This window comes from Colletes latitarsis, chromosome 1 (assembly GCF_051014445.1).
Source record: "Colletes latitarsis isolate SP2378_abdomen chromosome 1, iyColLati1, whole genome shotgun sequence".
NCBI classification, from domain to species: domain Eukaryota; kingdom Metazoa; phylum Arthropoda; class Insecta; order Hymenoptera; family Colletidae; genus Colletes; species Colletes latitarsis.
Window position 1 is genome coordinate 52,277,292 of NC_135134.1, and position 25,509 is coordinate 52,302,800.

The window sequence follows — 25,509 nt, forward strand, 5'->3', positions numbered from 1 at the left end:
CTGACCGCTGCTAACCACCCCTGATGCTTCCGACAACATATAACGATTACTACTTGTTACTGTTTGCCCCTGCTGGACTCTACTTGCCTCTGCATGCCTCTGCTGGCCTCCGTTGGCCTCTGCTGACCGCTGCTGACCACTGCTGACCACCGTTTATGTTTCTGGCAACGTACAACGATTACTACTGGCTACTGTCAGCCTCTGCTGACCTCTGCCAGCATCTCCCGACCTAAGCTGGCCTCTGCCAACATGTCCCGACGTCAGCTGACCGTCGCTGACCACTGCTGACCGTTGCTGACAACTTGTGACATGATGTAATATAATATAATATGTTTATATGTATTAAATTGTTGTATAATGTAAATCTATGACAATAAATGATATAATTTCAAAGTATTCAATGTGTTCTCATCATTTTTTACCGTCCTTTTCCTCTCCAAATCATTCTCTTACCTATAAGATGCGTACCACCTTCTTCGCAAGTTCACCAGTATTTTAGAAATGTTCCGGGAACTTTGGAAATCCGAATTTGACCTTGACCTTGGCCCAGTTTCGAAAGTGGGTCAAGGCCATTCGAATCTTAGAAAAATTCCGGGCAGTTTGAGAATCCGGATTTGTCCTTGACCTAATTTCGAAAGTGGGTCAAGGCCATTCGAAATTTTAGAAATCTTCTGGCCGACCTGGAAATCCGGATGGCCTTGACCCAATTTCGAAAGTGGGTCAAGGCCATTCGAAATTTTAGAAATCTTCTGGCCGACTTGGAAATCCGGATGGCCTTGACCTAATTTCGAAAGTGGGTCAAGGCCATTCGAAATTTCAGAAATCTTCCGGCCGACTTGGAAATCCGGATGGCCTTGACCCAATTTCGAAAGTAGGTCAAGGCCATCGAATCTTAGGAAAATTCCGGGCGCTTTGGGAATCAAGATTTGGCCTTGACCCAGTTTCGAAAGTGGGTCAAGGTCACCGGCATTTAAGAAAACGCTCCGTGCACTTTGGAATTCCAGTTTTAAGTAGAGAAACGGTTTGTTATAACTAAGGGAATAATGGGGAGAGGAAAAGAAAGGTAAAAGTGATGAGAACACATAGAATTCTTTGAAATTATATCATTTATTATTATAGATTTACATTATACAAAGTTTTAATACATGTACATCATGTTAGAAGGTGTTAACAAAGGTCAGCGTGGTCAGCAGGGGCCAGCAGAGGTCAGCAGAGGGATGCAGAGGCATGCAGAGACTAGCAGGGGCAAGCAGTAGAAAGTTGTAATCGTTATACGTTGCCAGAAGCATCAGGGGTGGTCAGCAGAGTCCAGCAGAGGCAAGCAGTAATCAGGAGCAGTCAGTAACAATCGCTATATGGTGTCAAAAGTTGTCGGGAGTTCTGTACTTTTGTCAGCACTGGTCATCAGAGGTCATCAGAGGCAACTAGAAACCAGGAGTAATTTGCAGAGTTCAGTAATGAACTCTAGAACCTCTTGCGAAGAGGTGACATGTATCTTATAGCTAAGGGAATAATGGGGAGAGGAGAAGAAAGGTAAAAATGATGAGAACACATGGAAATCTTTAAATTATAGTACCAGCTAAAATAATGATCGGGAAGGGATCTATAGAAACTGGCTGGAATTAAGAATTTGCAAGTTACTGTTCGTTGAGAAGATTCATGTATATATATTTCACTTGTTTTTATTCGATATTTATTTATTTATTAATTGAAACAAAAGTATTGATGCAGTCTGTCACAAGCTCTCAATGTACAAACTTATATACATTTGTTGTTAATAAAATGTTTAATTAGCATATCAATTTAATTTGATACAAAATCTGCCATAAGGTCGATAAATAAGCACCATCTAGCGTTGAAGGTAACGAACTATTCCACGACAAACTTGGGCGTTTTAGCACCAGGGGGTTTGAGGTCTAAAAATGAACGCCATCTATCGTTGATGGTAACGAGCTATTCCACGACAAACTTGGGCGTTTTAGCACCAGGGGGTTTGAGGTCTAAAAATGAGCGCCATCTAGCGTTGAAAATAACGAACTATTCCACCCAACTTGGTCGGCTCTCAATTTGCCTTTGCCGACTTTCCGAAACTCCACGAGCTCACGTACGCGTGATGTGGCATGTGTGAGTAGTGCACCGGGTGCTGAATCTGGCATTTCTGCTTTAACGTACACGAAAGTGCATCTGAATCCTCCAATAGGAGACAAGTTTTCAGAAACTTTTATGTGCACTGCCCGTAGACCTTTACGATCTTTATTATTTTACGTCGCGAGATATTCTTGCTGTAAAAATTAAAGATACCTTGCTTATTCTTGAAACGAGCATTTACTCGGATACAAAGAGAATATTCAGATATTTAGAGGATAGAATTTGGCGCCATTGTAAAGCGTACGGAAGTTGGCCAGTTTAGTAGTTCTCTAGTAGCAAGGCGGAGGACATCGTGATTGCACTTTCGCTTAGTGTGATCACACCTTAAGAAACGATTAGGGTTTTCTGTCGTACGGTTGCCTAGGTAGCCACAGGCGACGAAATATGTTTAGCGTAAACAAACTGGTTTTCTGACAAGCTAAATCGTTCTGTGAAAATCAATCGCATATGACAGTTCCCGTTAGCACGTATCGACAAAATGACATCTCTAGATTTAAGACAACAGAAACTCGAACAACAGGTACAGGATACGATCAAGCTTTAAACAGTTTTGCGTGCAATAATTGATGAGTGTTTGATTATACGTTTGGATTGCGATTATGTGTTTCGTACGATAAGATGTTTCGAGAAATACAATGTTGTTAAAGTGTAGTGCGTTGTACAAACGGGACAATTATGTATTTAATTTTTCTCGTAAAATGTTTTTATTAATCGGGTTTCGTTAGGCATGGGGAACCCGCGATTAATTATAAATGAAATAGGAAGTAGGTCACATTTAAATGTTTGTTGAATTTATCTACACCGATTATAAAATAATTCCTTTTCTTGTCATAAGAATTTTCGTAATACAGAAATATATTTTAAGAATCGTTATTGTTAAATCATTATTCAAGAAATGAGTTTCATACATTTTGCACGAGAAGTTCAAAATTTTCAACAAGTATGAAATATATGTCATTCTGATTTGTTTTTGTTCACAGAGGCAGTTGATTGCGCTAAAAATGAAACAGAAAAGGCAGAGTGGCGCGGGTGGAATGGTACAAGCATCCAACATATCTAGTACACAGCTCACAAGTCATTCCACAAAGTGGATGAATCCAAATAAAGAACTTCGAGGTAATTTGTTCAAAACTGATATAATAGAATTTATGTATGTTGCACATTTAACAATTATATTCACTGTAGGGTACGATGGACCACTACAGTTTAATATGTCACAGACAAATCCTGAGTTGAGCAGTTTCACAGAGAATAAGGATATGGAAACAATAATAAATGGTACGTTAATATTACAGCATATGGTTATACAAAATGGAAGAAAGATATATTTAATTCGAACGATTGCATTTATCTGTTATAGAAGTCAGCTTAGAAGGAGGCTTTTATCAAACTATGGAAGGGGCTGACTGCGCAGACGAGGAATCATCGCCTATAGATGTACATTCGCCTTCAGAATCTTTACCATGTCCTTCGCCACTTAGAGTAGCACCATCCGATGGTGCAAGTACCCTTATCAATAGAGATAATAATTCCTCGGTATGGAAAAATAATCATATCTTGAAATCATATTTTTTCCGTTCAGTCTGCGTGGGGCGTACGCACCCCCCGCGGCACGGAACGTATTAATAATTTCGAAACTAGCAATGTTCATCGTTTATTTAGAGCCCGGAATTAGAAGGGAACGTGGAAGGGAATATCGAGCATTTCGTGTTACAACCGGCGAATAAAAAAATGCATTATAAGTGTAGAATTACGCGCGACAGAAAGGGTATGGACCGTGGCCTATATCCAACATATTTCCTACATTTAGAACGCGATTACGGGAAGAAAGTATGCATCGATTTTATACGATTATTCAGTTTTTTAGCTTTAGAGAAATCTGTAAATAGAATTTAATTACATACAGATTTTCTTACTGGCTGGTCGTAAGAGAAAAAAGAGTACAACAAGTAACTATTTAATTTCAACCGATCCTACGGACCTTTCGAGAGGCGGAGAGGCTTACATTGGGAAATTAAGGTCGAATCTCTTGGGAACGCAATTCACTGTTTACGACAATGGGTACTCGCTAATGAAGGACGACAAACGGGACGAACGATTTAATCCTAGACAAGAGCTAGCTGCCGTTATATACGAGACGAACGTTTTAGGATTTAAAGGGCCGCGTAAAATGACCGTCATTATACCAGGAATGACGTCTGATCAGAAGAGGGTCGAAATTTGTCCGAGAGACGAGTCGGAGACTTTACTTGGTATGTGTTATATAAGCGATTACAATAAAATTTCGATTTTTCTAAGTACAGTAGTATACGGTTGAACTTCACTATAATACTCGGCGTCTCATGCATGGAGAACGCGAGACTATTGAGTCCTTGATTTAATCGAGACTTTACACAAAAATACACTGTACTTTTAATAGCATTGTTGTTCGTTATTTTTACAGAACGTTGGAAAACGAAAAACATGGACAATTTAATAGAATTACACAACAAGACTCCCGTATGGAACGACGATACACAATCGTACGTGCTTAATTTCCATGGACGAGTAACGCAAGCATCCGTAAAGAATTTTCAAGTTGTGCACGATAGCGACGGTTTGTATTTTCTATTTTTAATTTTAACATTTTAACTTCTATAGCGACCGTCGCCGGCTGACTCTTCTCGGTAGATCTGGTGTTAATCGAAACGAGTAAGCAAGGTGTCCAATCTGATTTAATTGATTTTACGTTACAGTTGATTATGTTGTTATGCAATTCGGTCGTGTGGCTGAAGACGTCTTCACGATGGATTACAGATTTCCACTGTGCACGCTTCAAGCATTCGCCATTGCTCTCAGCAGTTTTGATAGTAAGTTAGCTTGCGAGTAGCAACGCAACGCATCGTCAAACGCAATGTTTTATCACACGTTCATGGCTAGTAAAGTACGCCAACCGGAATGATCTACAATGGACAATCACTAGGCTCGAATGTCTTTTTTTTTTCTCTCTTTTTGTGATAGAATATTCGCAATGATAACTGTTCTATCGGAATCTAACGTAATAATAATCAGTATAAATCGTGTGTTCACTTTTCTTATATATGGAAAACATTTTTAAGTATTCAACGTACGTGTATGGTAGCTAGACCGGTTCACGAGTTTAAACAATTGTAACCGTATCATTGTTGACGCTGATGCGTTTGTATTCCGCTACACACGCAGAGCTTTGTTATCGATCAATTAAGAGGATAATAACACATTACGGGTGTTGGATGATTCATAAATAATATTCGTGGCGATTGGTCATTCCTTCAAAGGAGAAACATATCAAAAACCTTTTCCATTCATAACTGTTATAGCATCATTTCGGTCTTTAAAGTGTTTCAGTCAAAACCTTTGTATAACAGTTTGATACAGTTATTTTCAGAATCTTTTCGACTTCTAACGCTAATACACTGCACAATTTACTGCCTCAAAAAATGAAAATGTTTCTTTGTATTAAAAATTTACAGAGCAAACGTTAAATACTATTCTTTTTTTTTAACTACATTTTAATGAATAATTGAATAATTTCAAGAGACACTTTGTTTTGTGCTCAGAAAATGTTAAATTTTCATTCGATTCCCGTGTTATGACATATCTTCGAAAGGTGCACTAATCATAGAGATTATCGTTAGATGCACTGATCAAAGAGATTATCTTAAAGCATCATTCCAAGTACATATCAAACATATTTATTCTATGTCATTTATGGAATTATCCATTTCCATCGTCGACATGTAAGATTCACACGCGTAATTAATTGTTCCAAAAGGATTGTTACAATTAACACGATTAGAAAAATACCAAAGATGCGATTATACTCGCGTATAGTACGGAATGAATTGAAAAAGAAAGTGTTGTTGGAAGATTTTAATGTCGTGCCTTTGTACAATATTAATTACGCGTTTAAAATATATGTATATACATACAGGGTGTTCGGCCACACCTGGGAAAAATTTTAATGGGGGATTCTAGAGGCCAAAATAAGACGAAAATCAAGAATACTAATTTGTGGACGGAGGCTTCGCTAAAAAGTTATCAACAATTAAATTCAAAAATTTCAAATCGTCCTGGAAAAATTATTTTCGGTCGTGGGGGTCAATTACAATCATTTTTGGTCATTAGACATACCCTCGAAATCTTATCCACTTTCTAGAAAAAAATTCGAGAAGGTGTGAAGTTTTTCGACGGGAAAAAAAAAATTTCAAATCGTTCTGGAAAAATTATTTTCGATTGCGGGGGTCAATTACAATCATTTTTGGTGAATAGACATAACCTCGAAATCCTACGCATTTTCGAGAAAAAAATTCCTTATCTAATTACGTGCCTAAATTTTTCGACGGAAAAAAAAAATTTCAAATTGTTCTAGAAAAATTATTTTCGCCTTCAGGGGTCAATTACAATCATTTTTGGTCATTACACATACCCCCGAAATCCTACCCACTTTCTAGAAAAACATTCGAGAAGGTGTGAAGTTTTTCGACGAAATTAAAATATTTCGAATCGTTCTGGAAAAAATATTGTTAGCTGTGGGGGTCAATTACAATCATTTTTGGTGAATAGACATAACCTCGAAATCCTACGCATTTTCGAGAAAAAAATTCCTTATCTAATTACGTGCCTAAATTTTTCGACGGAAAAAAAAAATTTCAAATTGTTCTAGAAAAATTATTTTCGCCTTCAGGGGTCAATTACAATCATTTTTGGTCATTACACATACCCCCGAAATCCTACCCACTTTCTAGAAAAAAATTCGGGAAGGTGTGAAGTTTTTCGACGAAATTAAAATATTTCGAATCGTTCTGGAAAAAATATTGTTAGCTGTGGGGGTCAATTACAATCATTTTTGGTGAATAGACATAACCCCGAAATCCTGTGCATTTTCGAGAAAAAAATTCAGAACGGTCGGAACTTTAAACGTTAACAACTTTTTAACGAACCCTCCATCAACAAATTGGTATTCTTGATTTTCGTCTTATTTTGGCCTCTAGAATCCTCCATTAAAATTTTACCCAGGTGTGGCCGAACACTCTGTTGGAATATTGTACAAAACTGTAGCACAACATCTGTCCGAGTGAATCTTTGCGCCCTATACTCAACATTCTAACAATATCGAGTGTATAAAACATTTAAATGATATTCAAACGCACCAAAATATAATTTATATTCCAGGAAAACTGGAATCAATATTTTAACTTTCATTTTCGTGATTAAAATCATAATGGAGACTATAATTGATTGCTTAGACGAAGAATACATATTTGCCATTGACCAGTGTAGTCAATCTTCGCAGTCACGTTATAACTACAATTGTTTTCATCGAATCCGTTATGAAACGTAAAGTCTATAATTATTTTGAGTCTTTTGTAATTATCATTTTATACTATGCAGTTGAAAATCAGTCATATCATGATATCTAATATTCGTATGTAAGATAAAACAGACAAACAGAAATAAGCATAAGTGTACACGAGATCGCGAAAGATCGTAAAAGTGGTGAGAAGTTCGTAACTTTGTAGATTTTGTACATCTTGAATTTCATTTGTAACAAAACGCTACTGAACATAAAAATGAACATACGACTCGTCGGAGGAAATAACGGTGCTACTTAAAACTGCTAAAAATAATTTGTCTAAAGAGAAAAATCAGTTTATATATATATATATATAAATATCTGTGTATAATTAAAAACAGTATTAATATTATTTAAAATGCCAATTGGATATTTTGTAAGTGTAATATTTCATTTTTTAATTTGATAATTTAAATACTGAGTAGTATTTAAGATGCATCAATACCACTTCAATGTATGTGTGCATTAGGAGGCAATTGAATAAAACCTGTAATTAGCTTATCACGTTCAACATTGTAAATCAAAGTGTTCAATGGGTATTATATTTTCAATAATTACCTGAAAATAAATACAAACTGCAAATTTTACTTGTGTTTTTCTTAACCAGTGTTCCCCCCAATCCAAGCTCAAAAATCTGTTCAGACAGATTTCGAAGATTTCTTTCAATCGTAAATAAAATTAAACGTTCTCTTCCATGAACAGAAATTGCAAAGTCTGAGAATACGAATATGATTTAATATAAAAAAAGGCATGGCATTTATTCAGCTTTTATCAACAGATAAAGTTTATAATATATTCGTTCGATAAACGAACAAGCGAGATTACGAAAGTTTCGAACGTTTGGCAGTCACAAAAGCGTTCATGTTAATTTCACGAATTTACTATCAAAAGCTATCGTAATTGATTCGGTAGAATATTACGAAATTGGAATTTATTCTGGCCTGCACTCGTCTCGGTCGGCATTTTGCGGCCAATCGCAAACGTTGTTAACGGTATTCCAAATCAAAGCGTTGGGGCACGTGAACTTCATTGGCGATCCGTGGACGCATTCAAAGTACTGCAAAAAGAATATTGTCGTTTCGAGGACAACTTTTCCAGTTTAGGTGGTAAACGTTTAAGCGCGAAAGTTGGTTCGAACGTGCGATGGTCACGGCCATGAAAAAACTAACGAGGTTAGGTACAGTCATCCTCTCACTTGAAGTCCCGCGGAAGGAATGCGGGAGAAGTAGAGGGGATACACGTATTCCCACGCACACATTGATCTCTAGCTCGCTATTCGTCGCGGCAGTTACACACACATGTGGACTGCCTGAGAGCAAGGGAGTGAGATAGATAAATGGGCGGGTTTTCAACTCAGCGGACCACTGTACTTGAAAACAAAAGGGTGAATATGGATTTGGGCATCTGCGTAATTATTAAAGCTCACCGAATGGCAATCCTTAGAGGGGATGAATTTTTCAGCAGACTCGCAAATTATTTTCTCAGCTTCGTTATCGTCGATCGACGGTTCAGTAGGTTTCGATTTGTTCGAATCGTCGGTAGTAGAACTGTCGGTTCCCGGGTATGTTACATCTGGTTTATGAGTAGACTTTTCCGGTTTTTGGGTAGGTTTTTTCGTGGGCTTCGTTGGGGGTGACTGAGTGGGTCGAACGTTGTTATTCGATGACGTTGTGCTTGGTGGTCTCGCCCATTCAGGCTGGAATCGTAATAAAAATAACGTTATTAATGTTAATTACAATATCTGCCCCAAAAGGACTCGTAATTTCTTTCAGAATTAATTTCTTTTTATCTCAACGATTGATTTTTTTTCTTTACTTCAAAGTCATTCGTAACTTCTTAGGTAGACAATATTGTACCCTATGTCGGTATATAATTGTTTTATTTTTCGTCCCTGCATGTGATCCCAAGATCATAGTCGATTATTATAATTAATTACCGTGGGTGTGGTTTGGATGTTTTTGTCCGTTACAACATATCCTTCCAATCCTTTGTTAATCGTTTTCATTAGGGGGTTACGATCGCCACAGAGTCCCTGGAAATCGTCCATATCGACGGCCCAAACCATGGCGCCACCATATTGTTCCTTCTTGATGAAATCGATCTTGTACTTCACACTCTCCACGTTCTCATAACCGACCCATTGCGTTTCTGCAATTATGAATTCGTTTGTCAAGGATTTTTAACAAGATATTTTTATTATAAATGACCTTATCGGACTACCTTGTAAATTGAACCATTTATGAGATATTTGCTTGGACGTTTACCTTTATAAGTATATGGAACTTTGCCAATGTCGTCGAATTTCTGTGTCCAGTTGCTGCCTGGTTCCCGCAACCTGGTGCAAATCTATGATAGAATATGGAGCATTTTTATATTTTAAATTCCACAGGGAAAACAAAGTTAGGCACACACTTCGACCTATTATCGACCGACCGTACCTCATAATAAGAGAGAAACCCTTTAGCTTGCGTGTATTCACCAGGTTCACCTCCACCAGCCTCCTTGTTAATGTAAGTGCCAGGCTCGTAATTGTGGTTTGATCGACTGAGGCTAAACGTACGGCCGTATAATGGAATCCCGACGATCAGTTTCCTAGCGGGGCAACCTTTTTCCTCCCAAAGCTGAAGACCGTCGTGCTGCGGAAACAAACGTGGTTAACGTGTGTAACATGTAAAAATATCACATCGGTCATATATTTAAATATATAAGTCTCTTAAGATTCTTACGACATTCAATTTCTCGTATGCCCATTGGTCGTGCGGTCTACGGTACAAAGGACTGTGCACGTCCGCAAATCCGGCCCAGTTGCCGCGAAGATCGTACGACATTACGTGAATGGCATCCATGTTCCTGTGGGCAAAATATTCCATGTATCTACTCTACGTTTTTGCAAAACAATTTTGTTAAGGTTCCCCGATAAGGGCGACAGAATGTTCAATTAGCCGCCATATTTGTTTTCGAAGTTCCATCGGTCTTATTGTAAAGCCCCTTGATAGCTGAAGTTACAAGATCGAATTGGCGTACTTGCACAATTCTGGTACATGGTATCCCTCGTCCAGTCGAAACTTGGCCATTGGCACAGCCATAGTGAGCTCCCATCCCTCTCCTGCCGCGTCGAACGCTCGCCTCAATTCCTCGACGAAGTAGAAGAAGTGGTTCTTGTCGGAAAAGCTGCCTCCCCTGTCGGAAGCTCCAGGGTACTCCCAGTCAAGGTCGAAACCGTCGAAACGATATGTTTGCATGAATTCTAGACAAAGCCGCAAGTAAAAGAGAATACCAACGGTTATCGGTTATTCTTCCATCCAATGTCTCAATTTCCAGATTAACTCACCAACTACGCTCTCGATGAACGTGTCGCGTCTTTGTTTCAAGCCCACGAGAGCGCTGTATTTCCTGCCACCCTCGCCCCAACCCCCAACGGCTACGGAAGTCTTCAAGTGAGGATACTTGGACCTCAGGTTGTTGAAGGCCTCGAAGTTGTCCTTGTCGACGTCCAGCTCCGGATCGAGGATGAGTACCTCCCAGGTGACGTTGCTCACACCGATGAACGAGTAAATGACATGAGTACAAAGATCACCTGGGATATCTTTTACACTGTAGCTACCGACATCCGGCCGATAAATGGCCCAATTGCTGAAGTAACATACTATTCTGGCGGGCTGGTTTGCTGAAAAATCGGAAATCGTGTACCGAATATCTCGTTACTAACAATCTTAATGTCTTCACCCCTTTGAGGAGGTATTTTGGTGTAGACATTCGTTGTATAGTCGAAGTTAAATGGGTTATAAGCTAGTGAGAGATTCTAAGTGATCTGAAATTGGGGTCGCGGGTGGTTGCGAGTTGGGGCTCGCAACCCCAACTAAACGCGGCTTCGAAATGGATGGCGGCAGGACGAGGTCACTCCGTCCCGAGACAGCATGACTGCCGGGGGGATCGTTTGCCCCCCGTGGATGGGCACACAGTGAGGGCACGGAAAACACAAATCGTGCGGAAGGGTCACCGTGGGGTTTTTAGTGGGTAGGTCCCGCGCCCGTCATTCCATGAGCGCGGGGAATCCCACACACCCCTCCCGCCTCTCCCCAAAGAGGTGGGAGGGAGTCTTTCGAAGATTTTCCCCACGAAAAAAAAAAAAAAATCTGAAATTAAACTGAAACACATATCGAGAGAAGTTTCATCTCGTGCCGCGCAGCGTCGAGTCACGCGACGAGAAGTAGGGGTAGCGTCAAGCGGGGGAGTCCCCGTGCTCAGTTGGCTTGCATCCGTGCAATGGGGTATATGTTTCGGGTCATTGTCTCGGACGTAAACAAATCGTATTGCAGGGAAAAAGATCAGATTCGAGGTAAAGAGACTGTGGTACTACGAGTAAGTAACAAAGTACGACAAGTAGAAAAGAATATTAATAGTCAGACGCGCTAGCCAAATTTTTAAATTCGATTATCTCGGAAACGAGGGCTCGAACGAACAAATGTCATTCGTTCTTTTCGATGTACTTTTACACGTAGGATCATTCACTGTCCGGTTGTCGAATTTTGCTCGAACTTATTGGCGAATTCAAAATATTTATTGTCGAGAATTGGAACACGATTCGAGTAAACATATCGCGTGTCTTATCTTATCTGAAACGTGTGGACTCACCTGTCGCGCAAGCAAGGACCGCAAGAAGTATAGGTAATACGAGACTCTTTCCGGGCGTCATTTTCGGAGCTGGAAATCATTAGATGTCATTAAAACATTTTCTGAGCACGAACTACGAGGCAACTGAGAAAATTAACATGCATTTTGACGTCACTTTATCCAAGCATGCAAATACAAACACATTTCGATAAGTTCCACTGCTTCATCGACAACTATATAATAAAGAGCTATTATTACTATGTTTTAATAAGTCTGGATTTCGGAAACAGTAATATTTCCCAGTGAGGCGTCACTTGTATTTCACACTGTCCGCGCCAAGAATAAACTCGAAAGATTCGAAGATTCGCTTGTGGAAAGAAGAGATCTGGACGTGTCGATCGATGCACGTTAGGCCAGCGTCTGCTTGGATCGAGTAGTCAGTGTCCATGTATAAGTATTTGTCGGAGACCAAACGTCTTCTAGACGATTTGATTGGCAGTTACCCGGGTGGTGGGCACTGTGATCGTTTCATTGACGACTTCGTTCTTCAAACGGGGGAACGGTTCACGGTGAATCATAAAATTATAAACACGCGCGTATACAGCGAAGAGCAAAAGTGAACCAGCAATAATACACTTCTAGAAAACGATAATTTATTTGCATGGTTAAGATTCAACGAATACGTATTACACGCATTATTTTATGCCGATCAATTAACTGGTTATGAGAGCGTACTGGTTAATTTATATATACAGCTAATCTCGTGTTATATCAGCGTCTAAAACACGAGACGTTCATTGATCTTGATCTTGATCCTGAGATTCTCCGTGGCGGTGAAATCGCGGTTAAAGACTGAAAGTCATCGAATTCGATTTTCTCGTTATACTATTTTGCAACGTTCCACTTTGTATGCGTTTCATAACGTCGTTGGCAACAGCGTACAGTGGGTCGGATTTGAAATTCAGCGGTTCGAACGAATTTAATAAAAATAAATTTGCTTTACAACCGACAATCAAATTTAGGTATTATGGAACCATGCAAGGCTAATATTTGAGTATTTATAGAACGTTGAATTCAAAAATTTCCAGTAAAAAAAAAACAGGTAGGAAGTTTCCATCGAGTGGAAGCTCTCAGGAAACAAGTTCTCGCGCGAAACACGGGCCCATCGAAGTGTTAAAAGTTCAAGCACCTCTTTCGCGCGAGTTCAAACACGAGGGCCAAAGCCAAAAGCGACGTTATTCGAGGCACACGCGTGGAATGATTCGCTCGCTAAAACCGGAGTGTGTTTTGTTGTATGTTTTTCCGATTTTCGTCGCAGTAACGTGATCGTAAAAACTGTTCACCCTTTGGTGGAGCCAGAACCGGGCGAATTGGGCGATAAAATCCGCGACGACGACGATTCCCTTTCTCGTTGAACGAAATCATTGATAACGTACCGGTTCCACTCGTTTCCAGCAACGTCGACGACCTTAGTGGCCAAAAATATATTTTTTTTCAAGGAACCAAACGTATTTCCTCGACGTTCCTCCTTGTAAATGAATATTTATCGCTGGAATGAAGAAGCTAGGGCGTAACCGGTCCCGTTAAAGCAACATTCAGGATCGTAAATTGTCTTCGATAGAATGGCAATTAGAAATTTATACGATGACAGAAATATTTATATCAACGCGAGATTGGTTGGACATCCAACGGCGTGCAATCACGACCGCAAACAATCGAAATCGAACGTTTCCTTTCCGGCCGTTGCTCTTGGAAAGTGCTTCATTTCCGCGTTGAAAAATAACGCGAAAGAAAATCAATTCTTCGCTCTCACCGGCGCACAATGATCGTTTTCATAAACCTAGGTGGACGAAACTGCAACAGCGGAGAGATAAGAGCGTGCACGAAGCACAGAACCGCCACAAAATTAATCGAAACGTGATAAAAATCGATAATCGAAGCGTTGCGTCGATAACATCGAGGCTGGATACAACACCGGTGGAAACTCGTGTCGACTCTAGGACTGGAAAGGGTCGAGTATCGAGAAGGTATCGATAATCGATAGTCCAGACCGCGATGTTGCTTTTTTAAAACGCGAATCGTTTCCCGTTGGTCGTCTCTCGCCTCGTCCGTGCGTACCGGAACGGAATGACAATCGAATCCGGGCCCTGGAAGACAAAGAATACGCCACGGACAAAGAACTTCGAATGAAGATCAAAGACCCGTCCTTGGTATTCGAGTTTCGCGTGAAATGAAAGAGCTAGATAATGGTATCCGCTCGGCGAAAATAAAGAAGGAAACTCAGACCGCTGAGTCGTCGCGGCTTTTTCGTCGCGGGAATTAAAATGCAGGGTGCATCGGATCCTTCGGCTACTATTCCGTTGGATGCGCACGGAATACGAACGACGACCGATCGGAAACTCCGAGGAACCTCCGTCTATCGAGATAATAACGCTACGAGAGTAAACAAATTAAAAGAAATTCAATCGAATCAAAATTAACCTGTCCATCGCCTCCCCCCTCGAACGGGCCCTGATCGTAGCCTTTCGATCGAAGTTTTTAATCACGGAACGAATACAAATAAAGGTGAACGTTCTCCTTTTGCGTCATACGCGAAAGATGATAGCTCACATTTTTAATCAGCATTCTTCGAAGGAAGCCAAACGGAAGAGCTCGCGTTCTTCCCTCCTTATCTTCGAGGTTCTTCCTGATAGAAACGTTATTCGCGAGATACTTCTATTCTCGTTGCACCTTCGTGAATTCTATGAGCTCAGGGACGTAAAGAAATCAGCGACGATAGGTTTCCGTTTAATCTAATCGACCCTTTCGTATCCTACATTTGTTTGCTTATTCTTCGACGTGATTCTTTCATTAATGACGAGTGAGATACGGTCAAGAGTAAATAAAGAACGCGAACGAAATATTCATAGAACGACGAACGGTCTTATTACCATAAAAATGAGTATACAGAAAATCCTTCTCGAACCGACCGTCTGGTCGGAGACGAAAGAATGAAATTAAAAGAAAAATGAAAACCAGAGGGACCATCGCCCGCGCGACGATGTGTCACCATAACTCGTTGTTTTGGAGCAGTGGTCGCCTCTGTTCAAGCGGGTTTTTCTTTAACACGTTTACTTAGAATATCCCCCCCTCAAAAAAAAAATGTTCAGCTACTGTCTGAAGGTCTCCCGGCGACTTATGAATTCCAGAGGATCTTCCATTGTTAGAAACTAACCAACACAGGCTAGTCCGTAACACGTGGAACCAATGCAGATATTTATTTAGCACTCGAAAGCGAGAAAAATAAGTTTCTACGAACTTCAGACGCATGTCTATGCCTTGACCTCGTTTCTAAGTTTCAGTGAGTTCTCAAAAATTGTTTAGTTTTCTAAGCATCAGCTTTTATCTTGATGCAAGCTTATTATAGATCTGATAAGGGATTATCGTGTTCCTGTCGGCGATAAGAACGATTTCCTGCATTCATCGGGATTTCGAATCACAATTACGATATTCTAGTTTGCGGAAACGTTGCTCGGCCTTACGCGATGACGTGAATTCATGAAATTAGATGCTATCTACAGCTATATAAAAATTTATAAGTGAAGAATCACTTTTCTCGATGGAACTGTGAAACTTGAAAGACACCCTTTTCACTTCTCACACACACATACACAGAGATAAGTAAAGAGAAGACTCACCTTCGCGGGTACCACAGAAAAATCGTGGCTTCGACCGATGTTAAGCTCTCATATATACCCAGGTGGACCTCATTAAAATTCAGGTGCAAGGGGCCCCCGCACGATTAGTTGGTTCGTCGACCCTCTGCCTCTCGTCAACGACGAGGGGGGCGGCCATCGTTCGTCAGTCCAAACTCCTATCGACCGCGAAAACGTTTTTTAAAATTTGCAATCAATTTCTCTCGTCAAACACTACCTTAAAAAAACCTCCAGAGTTTCGTTCTTTTTGCTCGTCTATCGGGAACACGCGACTGCTCCCCAAAAAGTTAGAACTTCCATAAAATGTAAAAGACTCGATATTTCAAGCTCTAGGTTTCAGCCGTCGAATCCTCGTAGTTTTAAAAGAACGAGGGGGAGAAGAAACATCGTCGCTCGTGTAATATGGATTTTATTTTATTCGTGTAACAATAACAGTTCCTGTTTCCACAGTAGTTTCTTTTACAGCATAGTATTTCGGCCTTATCGCGGCTCTAACGATCCGTTCGCGATACAGCGCTCGACGGAAGTTGCACACGGCTCGGTCCACGCGAGACGTTGTTGCAAAATGGCGCGCGAAACGACCGTTCTCGGCGGACAGTATTTTTCCTCTCATCGCGACCTAAGTATTTTTTTTTTTATCCTCGCGAGCAATGGTCGCCGACTCGGTTCGCCGAGGATCCGTCGCGTATTATAAAAAATTATTCCTAACGTCGGTGCCTGCGAACCGAAGAGTTCTCGATTAATAGAAACGTCGAATCTAATCCTTAATTATCGTGATTAACGAGATACCGTTCTCGGGACGAACGGGGGTCGTTCGGGAATAGGGGACAGGGGGTTGATCCTTAGGTTTAACTGTTTCGTGGTTGCGCGTTAGTTCTCGCCAGTTTCGCGGTTATTGTAATTGACAACATGTTTGGGTGTAATTTGGCACTCTTCGATTTTCCTCGAACGCTCTTTCAATCCGTCCAACAACCCTTCAAACAAGCTAGAACGTCCTTCGTATTTCACGATTCCTCCAATAAACGTTTCAAACTATGTTTCGTTTCACTGTTCGTCGAGGAACGATTTTTGAATCTCGAGCTTCGAAGAACCGAGTTGCATTCGAATCAGATCAGGAGAAATACGACGTAGACGCCATTTTCCGTGAGTGTATAAGCTTTCCTGGGACTCGTCTGAATGCGCTTTCGAGGTCGAAATTTTTACGAAACACGCTGATTGAAACGTTAAAATGCCACGCGTCGAAAAAACCAATGCAGAACGCTATTACAGGACGTTTCTAAAGCGTATACATATACACGTTACGTATTTCTTAGATAATAGGCGATTCGACATCGACCGAGCGCACGTGAAACGATACGCGTTCGTAAGAAAAGTGTCGAATAGGATGGCGAGTGTTAGGTAGAGTCGCGTAAATTTGTGCGCTCGATGGCGTCGAATTCGAACTAATTTTGCGGCTGGAAACTGCAACTTAATTTAGTTTCGTCCGTGGGAGTCTTAGGACTATGCATCTTATGGCAAACTAATGACTGACGACAACTTTGCATATAACAGAAGAACGTACGGGTCTTATAACGAGTAAAACATTAACGTAATATACTTTACAATAACGTCGTTGAATTTAGAAGCAAAAGTCGTGGTTTTTAACATTTATTTGAGTAACATTCGACAACGTTGTTCCGACATTGCATAGAAATGTTAAAGTAAAGGTTGGAGCGAACGCAATTGGTCGACGAATCGATCGAGCGAAACGTTGAGTGTTTCACGCCGCAAAACTGTTCTTGTCTCTCAGTCAGTCCAACATTGGCGATCGAAATTCCACAGTAATCTTTCTTAACGTTTCGCTATGTTGCGCCATTCATAGCACCTACCGTAAACGCAACCTTAAACTCTATCTTACTTCTTTACCTTATCGCTAATTTTCGTTTCTCTTACATAGACTCGCGGGTGTTGTAGACCAGTGATTCCCAAATTCTTTTCGATACTCGCATACACTATCACTCGTAATTACTTCAGCGAATAATAATGTACGCACGAACGACGACCAAATTAAAGAATTGATTCGATAACAACCACGCGGGACATTACGATAAACTTTCAAACAAAATATCGATTCGAGTTAACAAAGTGGTCCAAAGGTTTGGAATAGCTCGGTTTCGTAATTTCTATTCTAGAATCTATTTAAAGTATTCAAGTAAATGTACAGGGCGCTAGAAAACTAATTAAACGATCGAAGTTTAAACTCTATATCGTTCGAATAATTATGAGCGATACTGTACAAGATAAATCATCCGCTACCGGCGGTTACTGTTCGATAGAAATTTTAAAATTATTTCTCCGACGAATTGTTTCGTACAGTAGTCGATCGTAACGATAAGTAACAAAGATTTCGCGCCGAATACGGCCGATACGAAATTTCATAGATCAAAACGACAAAGGAATATAGCTGCTCTCGGAATTAGTATCCGAGTAATTGCGTGCTCGAGCTTAGGCAAACTCAATTTGCGGGAAACCGTGTCTTCGAATAATTATCTATCAGTGCACTCGATTCTTTTTTTTTTTTTCTTTTAAATAACGGTAATCGTTCGAATCGGTGCCGCGACCCAATTGTGCATCTTAGTTTACCATTATTACTAACGATAGCAACTCGTGGAAGCATTCTCTTCGAATAGTAAAGGAGAAATCGAGACAGAATAGCGTCGAAAACAACGTTCGTTCGACGACACTTATCGAATTAATTCAGTAACGTAATAAACAGTAACTATTTATAGGCCTCGTTATAATTATTTTATTCTACTTATTTCTAAAATAAAGTTCTTGACGGAGCCCCGAAAGGAGGAATCTTTCCAACATATATTTTGAAATTATTGTATAAAGAAAAGATGTACTTGTATTCTGTCTCGACGTCAAATGGATCTTCGAAGTAGAAAATAGTAAACAAGAACTACTTCGCGCTAGACGGGGAATCGAGAATCGATTAAAACGAAGAACACGTAATAAAAAAATTAAAGGTTTCTTTATTCTCGCGATACCGTGACTGAAATAATTGCTTCGATATTTACTATTTTCTCTTATAAATAATAATCATTCACCTAGTTCTGTTCGACACCCATTATTACTAGTCCTCGTCGATGACGGTCGAGAAGGACGACTATTTATTATCAGTTTATTTAATCGATGATTATGTACAATATCAACGCAAATAAAATAAAAGAAAAACACACATACCTTGTCAGTTCTTCTTAACAATAGCGTAATCGTAATAGCGTGTGCCAGTAGGCTGGCGAAGGGTCGAAAAACGTTATTCGAGTAAAGGTGTTTGCTTCTCTGTTGTTCCGGGCTGGCAGTAGTGTTCTTTGTGCTAAAAGGATTCCTTAGGGGTAACCATCGTTTTGGCAGCAGTGTCCAAGACATTTTCACCTTACGAATAATAATTTTCTCTCTGCTGATAGAGCGGTAACGGTGTTACGGGCGAAAGGTCATCGTCGTCTAAGCTCGATTCGGTTTTCAGAGGGAGGGTGGCCAATGCTTTCACTGTCAATTATCAAACCGATCAAATTAATCTTTTCTTACATCGAACGTATTCCGGGGAAGCTATTCTTGCCATAATGAAATTAGGAAGTCGAAAGTGCCAACTAAATTTCAGAGGCTCTGCAATGGACGAATCGCTTCCCCGTCGGAATGTTCGACGCGGAGGAATATAAGAACGAAATATTGGTCGAGGAATAAACCGTATGAAGGGGTATGAATAAAATGAAAGAAAATATAAACAAACCTTAAAAACGATAATATGATGTGCGTGTCCTATATGGGAGGATGGAGAAAGCATGTCAGTCAGTGTGCCTGGTTACCTACACACAGCACAAACAATCCAAACAACACTCGCTACGTACGATATAACTATATTTAACGTCGATAGAAGCTTCATCGAGAAACGTAAAAAATAAAATTACGATAACGCATGCCATTTGAGAGCACTTCGTGTCTTATAAAAATTATAAATAAATCGATTCGTCAGATAATCTACTTCCGATACTGTAACAAGGTACGATAAATGAAAAGACACGTGGGTAATTTTACAAGCGTAAATCTTCTGCACTAAAAGAAACAGAAGGTACGGAAAGCCACTCTAAACGTTGGTCATGCTATCACAGTATCGCACCACTAAACGCAGTGTATTAGATTCGTGCAAAATGAGTCAAACGGATTCTATAAACGCGTATCGAACGTACCTGCTACCATTTTACTCTTCTCCATTACTTGTTTAGCCAATATTTGATTCAGCTGGAGAATATGTTCTCTCTGTCGCTTCTCCTCGACCACCTTCCTCTTCAAATTGTCTGATTGCTCTATGTTAATATTGTCGTCTGTAAAGGGGATTTCATATATTTTATATTCGTTCGCGTAACAAATACATCGTCGATCGTAGAGAATTCAGACGCGTACCGCTTCCTTCCGGCGCAGTCACGGTCGTCTCCGACAGCATCTTTCTAATCGCGTCGGCTTTCTTCAGGCGATGTTCCTGCTCCTCCGCGGTTAACTCCGGCGTCTAGAATTTTACAATTACATTCGTCGATCAAACCTAGCGTTTTTAGAATCTTTTAAAACGAAAATCGCAACGAGTACCTGCTCGGGAATATATCTCTCAGGAATGACGATCTTGTTCGGAGTCCCCAAGAGCTGATCGATAGTGCTCTCGTTGTATTTAAGTTCCTTGTGGCTCAAGGTGGACCTCACAACATCCGGAGCGTTGATCCTCGGCCTCAGAGCCCTCTCCATGTCCAGGTCGTCCCTGGCCCTGCCCATTCCCTGCAGAACGCAAAAGCAATTCCTCCAAACCGTGTCGAACCGTGTCGAAATCACGCGTACAGTGAACGAACACATCGAGAAGCAGGGAAAGAACGTGACAGGAAACAGAAAATCAAAGTAGGAAAGAAACGTAAACGCAAATAAAAAGATACCATCTTTGAGAAGGCGTCTTCTAAGTCGAGGACGGGTTTGCTACTGGACACCGTATAATGGCGTCTTTTCTCGCGCGGTATCTGCCTTCGCCTGGGCCCCTCGACCTTCTTCTCCGTCATCTCCTTGATGATCTGTTTAGCGGCCTCGCTCTTGAACACCGGCGACAATTGCGGCGAGTTCGAGGCGTTCACGTTCAACGTGGAGCCGAATTGTCTGTCCTGGGGCTCGAGTTTCGTCGCTGGCAAGAGCTCGGGGCTGACCGGGTCCGCGGGACTCTCGTTCTTCCCGGCGATCGGGTTCTCGTAGTGTCTGTACTGCGTGTAATACGGCTGATGGTGGCTCGGCGGTCTGGTCATCGTCGTTTGGCCCGGGTAACTCTGCTGGCTCGGACTGTAAGACGGACTGGTCGAGTAGTTCGGCGAGCTCATCGGCACGTGGGAGCTCGAACCGAGACTCTCGGTGTACGGGGACAGCGTACTGTCCGAGCTGCCGTCTTGACTTTCGAACTGAGCCCGTCAAACAAAAGTAACGTAAAGGGACAAATAAAATCGTCTCGCGAGTGGAACGCTGGGGGTTAGAACAAAAATAAATAGACATGGCTGATCGTGGTGTGTGCATTTCAAGTTGGTTCGCACGAGATTCTCTAGCGTTCGAGTTTAAATTCAACATCATCGAGATTTATATCGGAGAATCGGAGAAAAATTTCGTACGCACCGACCTGACGTGAAATTGTATTACAAACGTCGATGAGGTGAATACGAGTAATTTGAAAGTGAAGGTACGTTAAATTCACAACAGCAGCGTTATCATGCGCGATTTAGGTGTTATGAGAACTACAATCGGACCGACGAATCAACGAACTCGTCATACCCCGGTTGAAAGGATCGTCTGTCCGATTCGTAGTCAAGTTTTCGATTAATTCGAGGCTCGTTATCGACGCGTTCGCTTACCCTGACTTTGTTGCGACGAGCGAGCATGGTCCTCAGAGCGTGCATGCTGTCGCTTCGTGGAGGTGGCACGACCGGTCCATGGTGTATCTCCGGTTGCTGCTGTCGCTGCCCACCGAAGCCTCTCGGCAAGGACATGCTTCTTTGGAACTGCACGTCGTCCAAATCCGTCAGCTGGACTGTGCTCTGAGCGTGAATCATCGGCGATTCTTCTACCACTCTTCCTAATTGGGCCTTCTATAATTAAATCGATTCGAAATAGAGCAGAAGGCGATAACGTACCACCGTTTCTACGATTAAGCAGACCGTGTATTTAGGAATCGAATCGTTACATTTTATGCGGGTAGCTAGGTATCCAGAGGTTCTAGTAAATAATGTAACAATAGAAAAGATACATGAAACGAATCTGGGCCAACAAGTGATTATCTTGAATGCAAACGATTGAAAAATACAAGGTACCTCGAACTTTTGAGAGCCCCCTAGATCGTCGTCGCACAATCTCTTTGCACCCCCGGGCGCTTGAAGCCCGTTCGTTAATGGAATTCCGATGTTTCCTGTCCTATCTCCACGATCGCGTTGCCGTCTTTCCGATTCCCGTTTCACGATTCGCACGGTCTTGATCTCCTGTTTCTCACGGTTGTGCATCAAGCCTTGAAAACATTAACGAACGTGAGCGTTTCGAGAAAACTAATACGCCGTAGTCGCGAATTGTCGTCGTTGTTGCGTCACCGGTCGCGTTGTCTCGCTTACCGGCGAACTTATTGTCCTCGTTCAGCCTGTAATTGTCGTTGAGCAACGTTTCTTCGTTCAACGGGGGCGGCGGGGGCGGCGGAACGTATTCCGGCGCGGGGATCGACGTGCCGTTAATCATGTTTTCCTCGTGCTTGTTGCTATCTGTAAATTAATTACCGGGGATAAAGAAAATTCTTTCAGTGATCCTAGGACGGCTCTAAAGCAGTCGAGAATAGACGAGCGCCCCTGTCGCGTACGCAACCCCACCTTGCATCCTGGAATCCGTGTTGACGTACAAAGGGGCGACGTTCACTTGCATCAGGCTGCCCTTGCCTTGCATCTGGTCCTTCAACAGCTGTTGCTTGAGCTGATGCTGTTGAATCTGCTCCCGCAGTTGCGGGGACAACGTCGATATATGGTTCTGCGACGACTGAACGTACGGTTGTTGGTTCTGGTGGCGACTGGTCGGCGACGAGTCTTTGATCTGCGCGGGCGACGCGAAGTGCGGATAGGGGATGCCGTTTTGCTTGCCACGGGGCGACGAGGACAACGCTGGGCTCGAGGGCGAGTCCAGACCGTGGTCCAAAGTAATCCCGGAGTCCAGGTCGGTTTCCAGCCAAGAATTGTGCGTTCGTTTCTTGGGCTGATGCACTTGGGGAGCTGGGTGTCAATATAGAAAATAAAATTAAGCCACCCGGGACTAGCGAAAATAAAATAACGGCGATCGTGTACCGGGAGGGGGTTGGGGGCGAATCTGTTGCACCAGGCTGTGAGATTTTTCCGTCAACTGTCTAACTTGAACGCTCAGCTCCTTTCGTTGTCTCTGAAGGTCTCCGACCAATTGCTGAACCCTTCTTAACTCAGCTTCCAGAGGGCCAGTGGTGGCCGACGTGTCCCTCGCCATGTTCCCGGCGTACCTTCTCGACGCCTGGAGCTTCTGTCGCAATACCACCAGGTCTTGCTCCAGCCTCGCGTTCTCCGCGACCGTCTCCTCGAGTTTCTGAAAGCCAAAAGCGGAGAAGGATCGCTCGGTGCCCTCGGGCGACTCGTCGCGAAAGCTAAGAGGTCGACGACGACAGAAAAATGCGAGAACAGAACGAAAAAACCGTCAACGAAAGGGAAAGCTCTATTTCTGTGGTTTTGATTCATTTACCTGGAAGAATACCGGCTTTACCTGGAAACAACGAATGCGCAATTTAATCCCTCGTACTTGTGAAGCTCTGGATTCGGTTCTAACCAGGGCTATGGTTAGATGGGAAAACTATGATTGTATAAAATCAAATTTTGAACGATCCACAACCCTGGTTGTAACAATCAGAATTCTCAAACATTTCTTAATTGTCGGAGACTCGAAATTCCGTGCCCCCCTCCGAGGAACACAAATTGCTCGATAGGAAACTTTTCGATTGTAATTCTTTCGACCCCGGTATGGAGATTCGTGCAAAACCGATTAAACGCAGTTGTCGGGGCGCGAAAAGTTGCCGTCGCTGTTCGCAATTAGGCAACGTCTGTTGTTCCGAGTTCGACAGCGTTGTTTCGCGCCGGTGTTTCCCCCGATCGATTCCCATTTGTTTTAATCGGCTTTTCGCTGCTCGACGGCGAGCCAGGATCGCGCGTTAAAGGTCCCAGGACGCGTTTCGGACTTCCTACCTTGGAGTTGTGCGCCAACAACACCCTCACTCGGCTCAGCTCGCGCTCCAGCATCAGTTGCTGCTTCCGGTACCGCTCCGCTTCCGCCAAGTTGCTTCTGCTGCCCTGCAGTTTGTGCCGTAAGCCCCCCAGTGCCTTCTCCAGCAGCTCCTGTCCGATAAATTCACGAGAATTTCTTAGAAACACGGACCGGTCGCTCTGGACCAACATACACAAATTTTCCACTCGTTTTTGCGCGAAAGATCGCGTGGAATTCGCGCGGAGTCGCCATATCGTTGCTCGTAGCGATTATCGGACTTTCTGCGTAATTCGAGGCAAAGTATCGACTACGGTTCTTTCGATTACGTAACGTTACGCAATGGCTACTCGTTTTTTTTATCGCGTCTGAAGCTGTAATAAACTCGAAGGCGCAAGTTTCGTGGAAAAACCGCGGATCGCGTTACTTGCCTTGTCCTGCTGAAGACTGTGAAGCGTTCCGGATTCCTCCTGCAGCAGACGATCCAGCTTGTAGAGCTGCTGCACCTTGGCCTACGACACAGAACCGAGGAAAGAGTTAACCTTGGGCCCTACCGAGCACGGGAGTCGCGTTTCAACCGGAATCGCGCGATTCCGTTGAAACTGACCGGCTCGGTTCGGTGTCATAACCGCGCGCTGAAAAAACATGCCGCCTGCATACCAACACCAGCGTCGCGGTGCACTTTTTAATATAATGTTTCATCGCGAGTCAGGTTTGTCGGACGACGACGTGACTCATTTGGGGTCCCCTTTAGGGACTGAGACATTTTTTATACTTTGTTCTAGCTATTATAGCAGTGCAAAGCTACTTAACAAAGTCTCGATCGATAATTTAAGTCCTCCTGTGCGATAATAATGCAGTAGACTAGGCTTCTAATCCGCCATTTTGACCAGGAACGGTCCAACTATTTATTCGAGATTGATTTTCGAGAATCGAAGATTTCTAATCGCGTTTATTTACTATTTTGTCCCAAATGTGCGCCCAAAGTATATAAAGTAAAAGAATAAAACGTGCACGTATAGTCTCAGTAGGAATAAATTTTTTCTTTGTCGTCGCGTGGGAACGCGCGATTTAACGCACGGCACGCTCCTCGCAAAGGATTTAACTGTATCGCTATTTTCCAGACGCTATGTCGCGTTACACGAGTCCCCTTTCCTCCCCTGATTTCGACGTAGCATTATGCACAGTTATCCGGGGGACTTCGTGACGCTTAATTCGCACTTATCGCGACGTAACTCGAGCGTGTCCCGCCAGACGTCCGCCATTCATTACGGCAGCAGAATACATTACGCAAACGGGGAAAATAATTTTTGATATACTTTTAACGAGACCAGTCTTTGTCCAAGCTTTTTCTCGTTCGTCTCCCGTAACGAA

General features: G+C 42.2%; 3 protein-coding genes across 13 annotated transcripts in view; 1 reads left to right on the forward strand and 2 right to left on the reverse strand.

The window, feature by feature from the left end:
- The first annotated feature begins 2,494 nt into the window (after positions 1-2,494).
- On the forward strand, positions 2,495-8,092 carry Ktub (Tub domain-containing protein ktub). 2 transcript variants are annotated; one of them, XR_013079756.1, is made up of 9 exons: positions 2,495-2,668; positions 3,129-3,264; positions 3,334-3,426; positions 3,509-3,684; positions 3,811-3,978; positions 4,055-4,400; positions 4,592-4,744; positions 4,884-6,101; positions 7,186-8,092. XR_013079756.1 is itself a non-coding variant. In XM_076765879.1 (8 exons), the coding sequence occupies exons 1-8, from the start codon at positions 2,627-2,629 to the stop codon at positions 5,015-5,017; spliced, it is 1,248 nt and encodes a 415-aa protein (XP_076621994.1). In that variant the 5' UTR covers positions 2,495-2,626; the 3' UTR covers positions 5,018-8,092. The 2 variants fall into 2 exon arrangements, 1 of the variants encoding a protein (XP_076621994.1); XM_076765879.1 differs by having other exon boundaries at positions 4,884-8,092.
- A 184-nt stretch (positions 8,093-8,276) lies between these two features.
- LOC143344311 (endochitinase-like) lies at positions 8,277-15,885 on the reverse strand. 2 transcript variants are annotated; one of them, XM_076770250.1, is made up of 10 exons: positions 15,814-15,885; positions 12,158-12,226; positions 10,854-11,189; positions 10,547-10,769; positions 10,249-10,372; positions 9,961-10,158; positions 9,787-9,868; positions 9,459-9,670; positions 8,949-9,218; positions 8,277-8,579 (listed from the first exon to the last, which is right to left on the reverse strand). In XM_076770250.1, the coding sequence occupies exons 2-10, from the start codon at positions 12,216-12,218 to the stop codon at positions 8,454-8,456; spliced, it is 1,632 nt and encodes a 543-aa protein (XP_076626365.1). In that variant the 5' UTR covers positions 12,219-12,226; positions 15,814-15,885; the 3' UTR covers positions 8,277-8,453. The 2 variants fall into 2 exon arrangements, with proteins under 2 accessions (XP_076626365.1, XP_076626356.1); XM_076770241.1 differs by lacking the exon at positions 15,814-15,885 and adding an exon at positions 12,337-12,492.
- Positions 15,886-16,224: 339 nt separating this feature from the next.
- Positions 16,225-25,509, reverse strand: part of LOC143344276 (uncharacterized) — a 174,024-nt gene continuing 164,739 nt past the window's right edge. For 4 of the 9 annotated variants that reach the window (XM_076770199.1, XM_076770164.1, XM_076770208.1 and 1 more), the window contains 13 exons: positions 24,567-24,647; positions 24,120-24,269; positions 23,623-23,643; positions 23,202-23,469; positions 22,737-23,129; positions 22,488-22,631; positions 22,197-22,387; positions 21,741-21,974; positions 20,790-21,296; positions 20,455-20,637; positions 20,275-20,377; positions 20,061-20,195; positions 16,225-19,362 (listed from right to left, as the gene is read on the reverse strand). In XM_076770199.1, the coding sequence (XP_076626314.1) occupies positions 19,250-19,362; positions 20,061-20,195; positions 20,275-20,377; positions 20,455-20,637; positions 20,790-21,296; positions 21,741-21,974; positions 22,197-22,387; positions 22,488-22,631; positions 22,737-23,129; positions 23,202-23,469; positions 23,623-23,643; positions 24,120-24,269; positions 24,567-24,647 (2,523 nt within the window). In that variant the 3' untranslated portion in view covers positions 16,225-19,249. Of the gene's footprint in view, positions 19,363-19,603; positions 19,680-20,060; positions 20,196-20,274; positions 20,378-20,454; positions 20,638-20,789; positions 21,297-21,740; positions 21,975-22,196; positions 22,388-22,487; positions 22,632-22,736; positions 23,130-23,201; positions 23,470-23,622; positions 23,644-24,119; positions 24,270-24,566; positions 24,648-25,509 lie in introns of all 9 variants that reach the window. The other 5 variants (XR_013080091.1, XM_076770186.1, XR_013080094.1 and 2 more) reach the window with 5 other exon arrangements.

Coding starts and splice junctions, on each gene's coding strand:
- Ktub (XM_076765879.1), top strand. CDS start 2,627: ATGACATCTCTAGATTTAAGACAACAGAAACTCGAACAACAG. Junction 3,265..3,333: donor TCCAAATAAAGAACTTCGAG/GTAATTTGTTCA, acceptor TATTCACTGTAG/GGTACGATGGACCACTACAG. Junction 4,745..4,883: donor AGTTGTGCACGATAGCGACG/GTTTGTATTTTC, acceptor TTTACGTTACAG/TTGATTATGTTGTTATGCAA.
- LOC143344311 (XM_076770241.1), bottom strand. Junction 11,190..12,157: donor GGTCCTTGCTTGCGCGACAG/GTGAGTCCACAC, acceptor CCGATTTTTCAG/CAAACCAGCCCGCCAGAATA. Junction 9,869..9,960: donor GGTTTCTCTCTTATTATGAG/GTACGGTCGGTC, acceptor ATTCTATCATAG/ATTTGCACCAGGTTGCGGGA.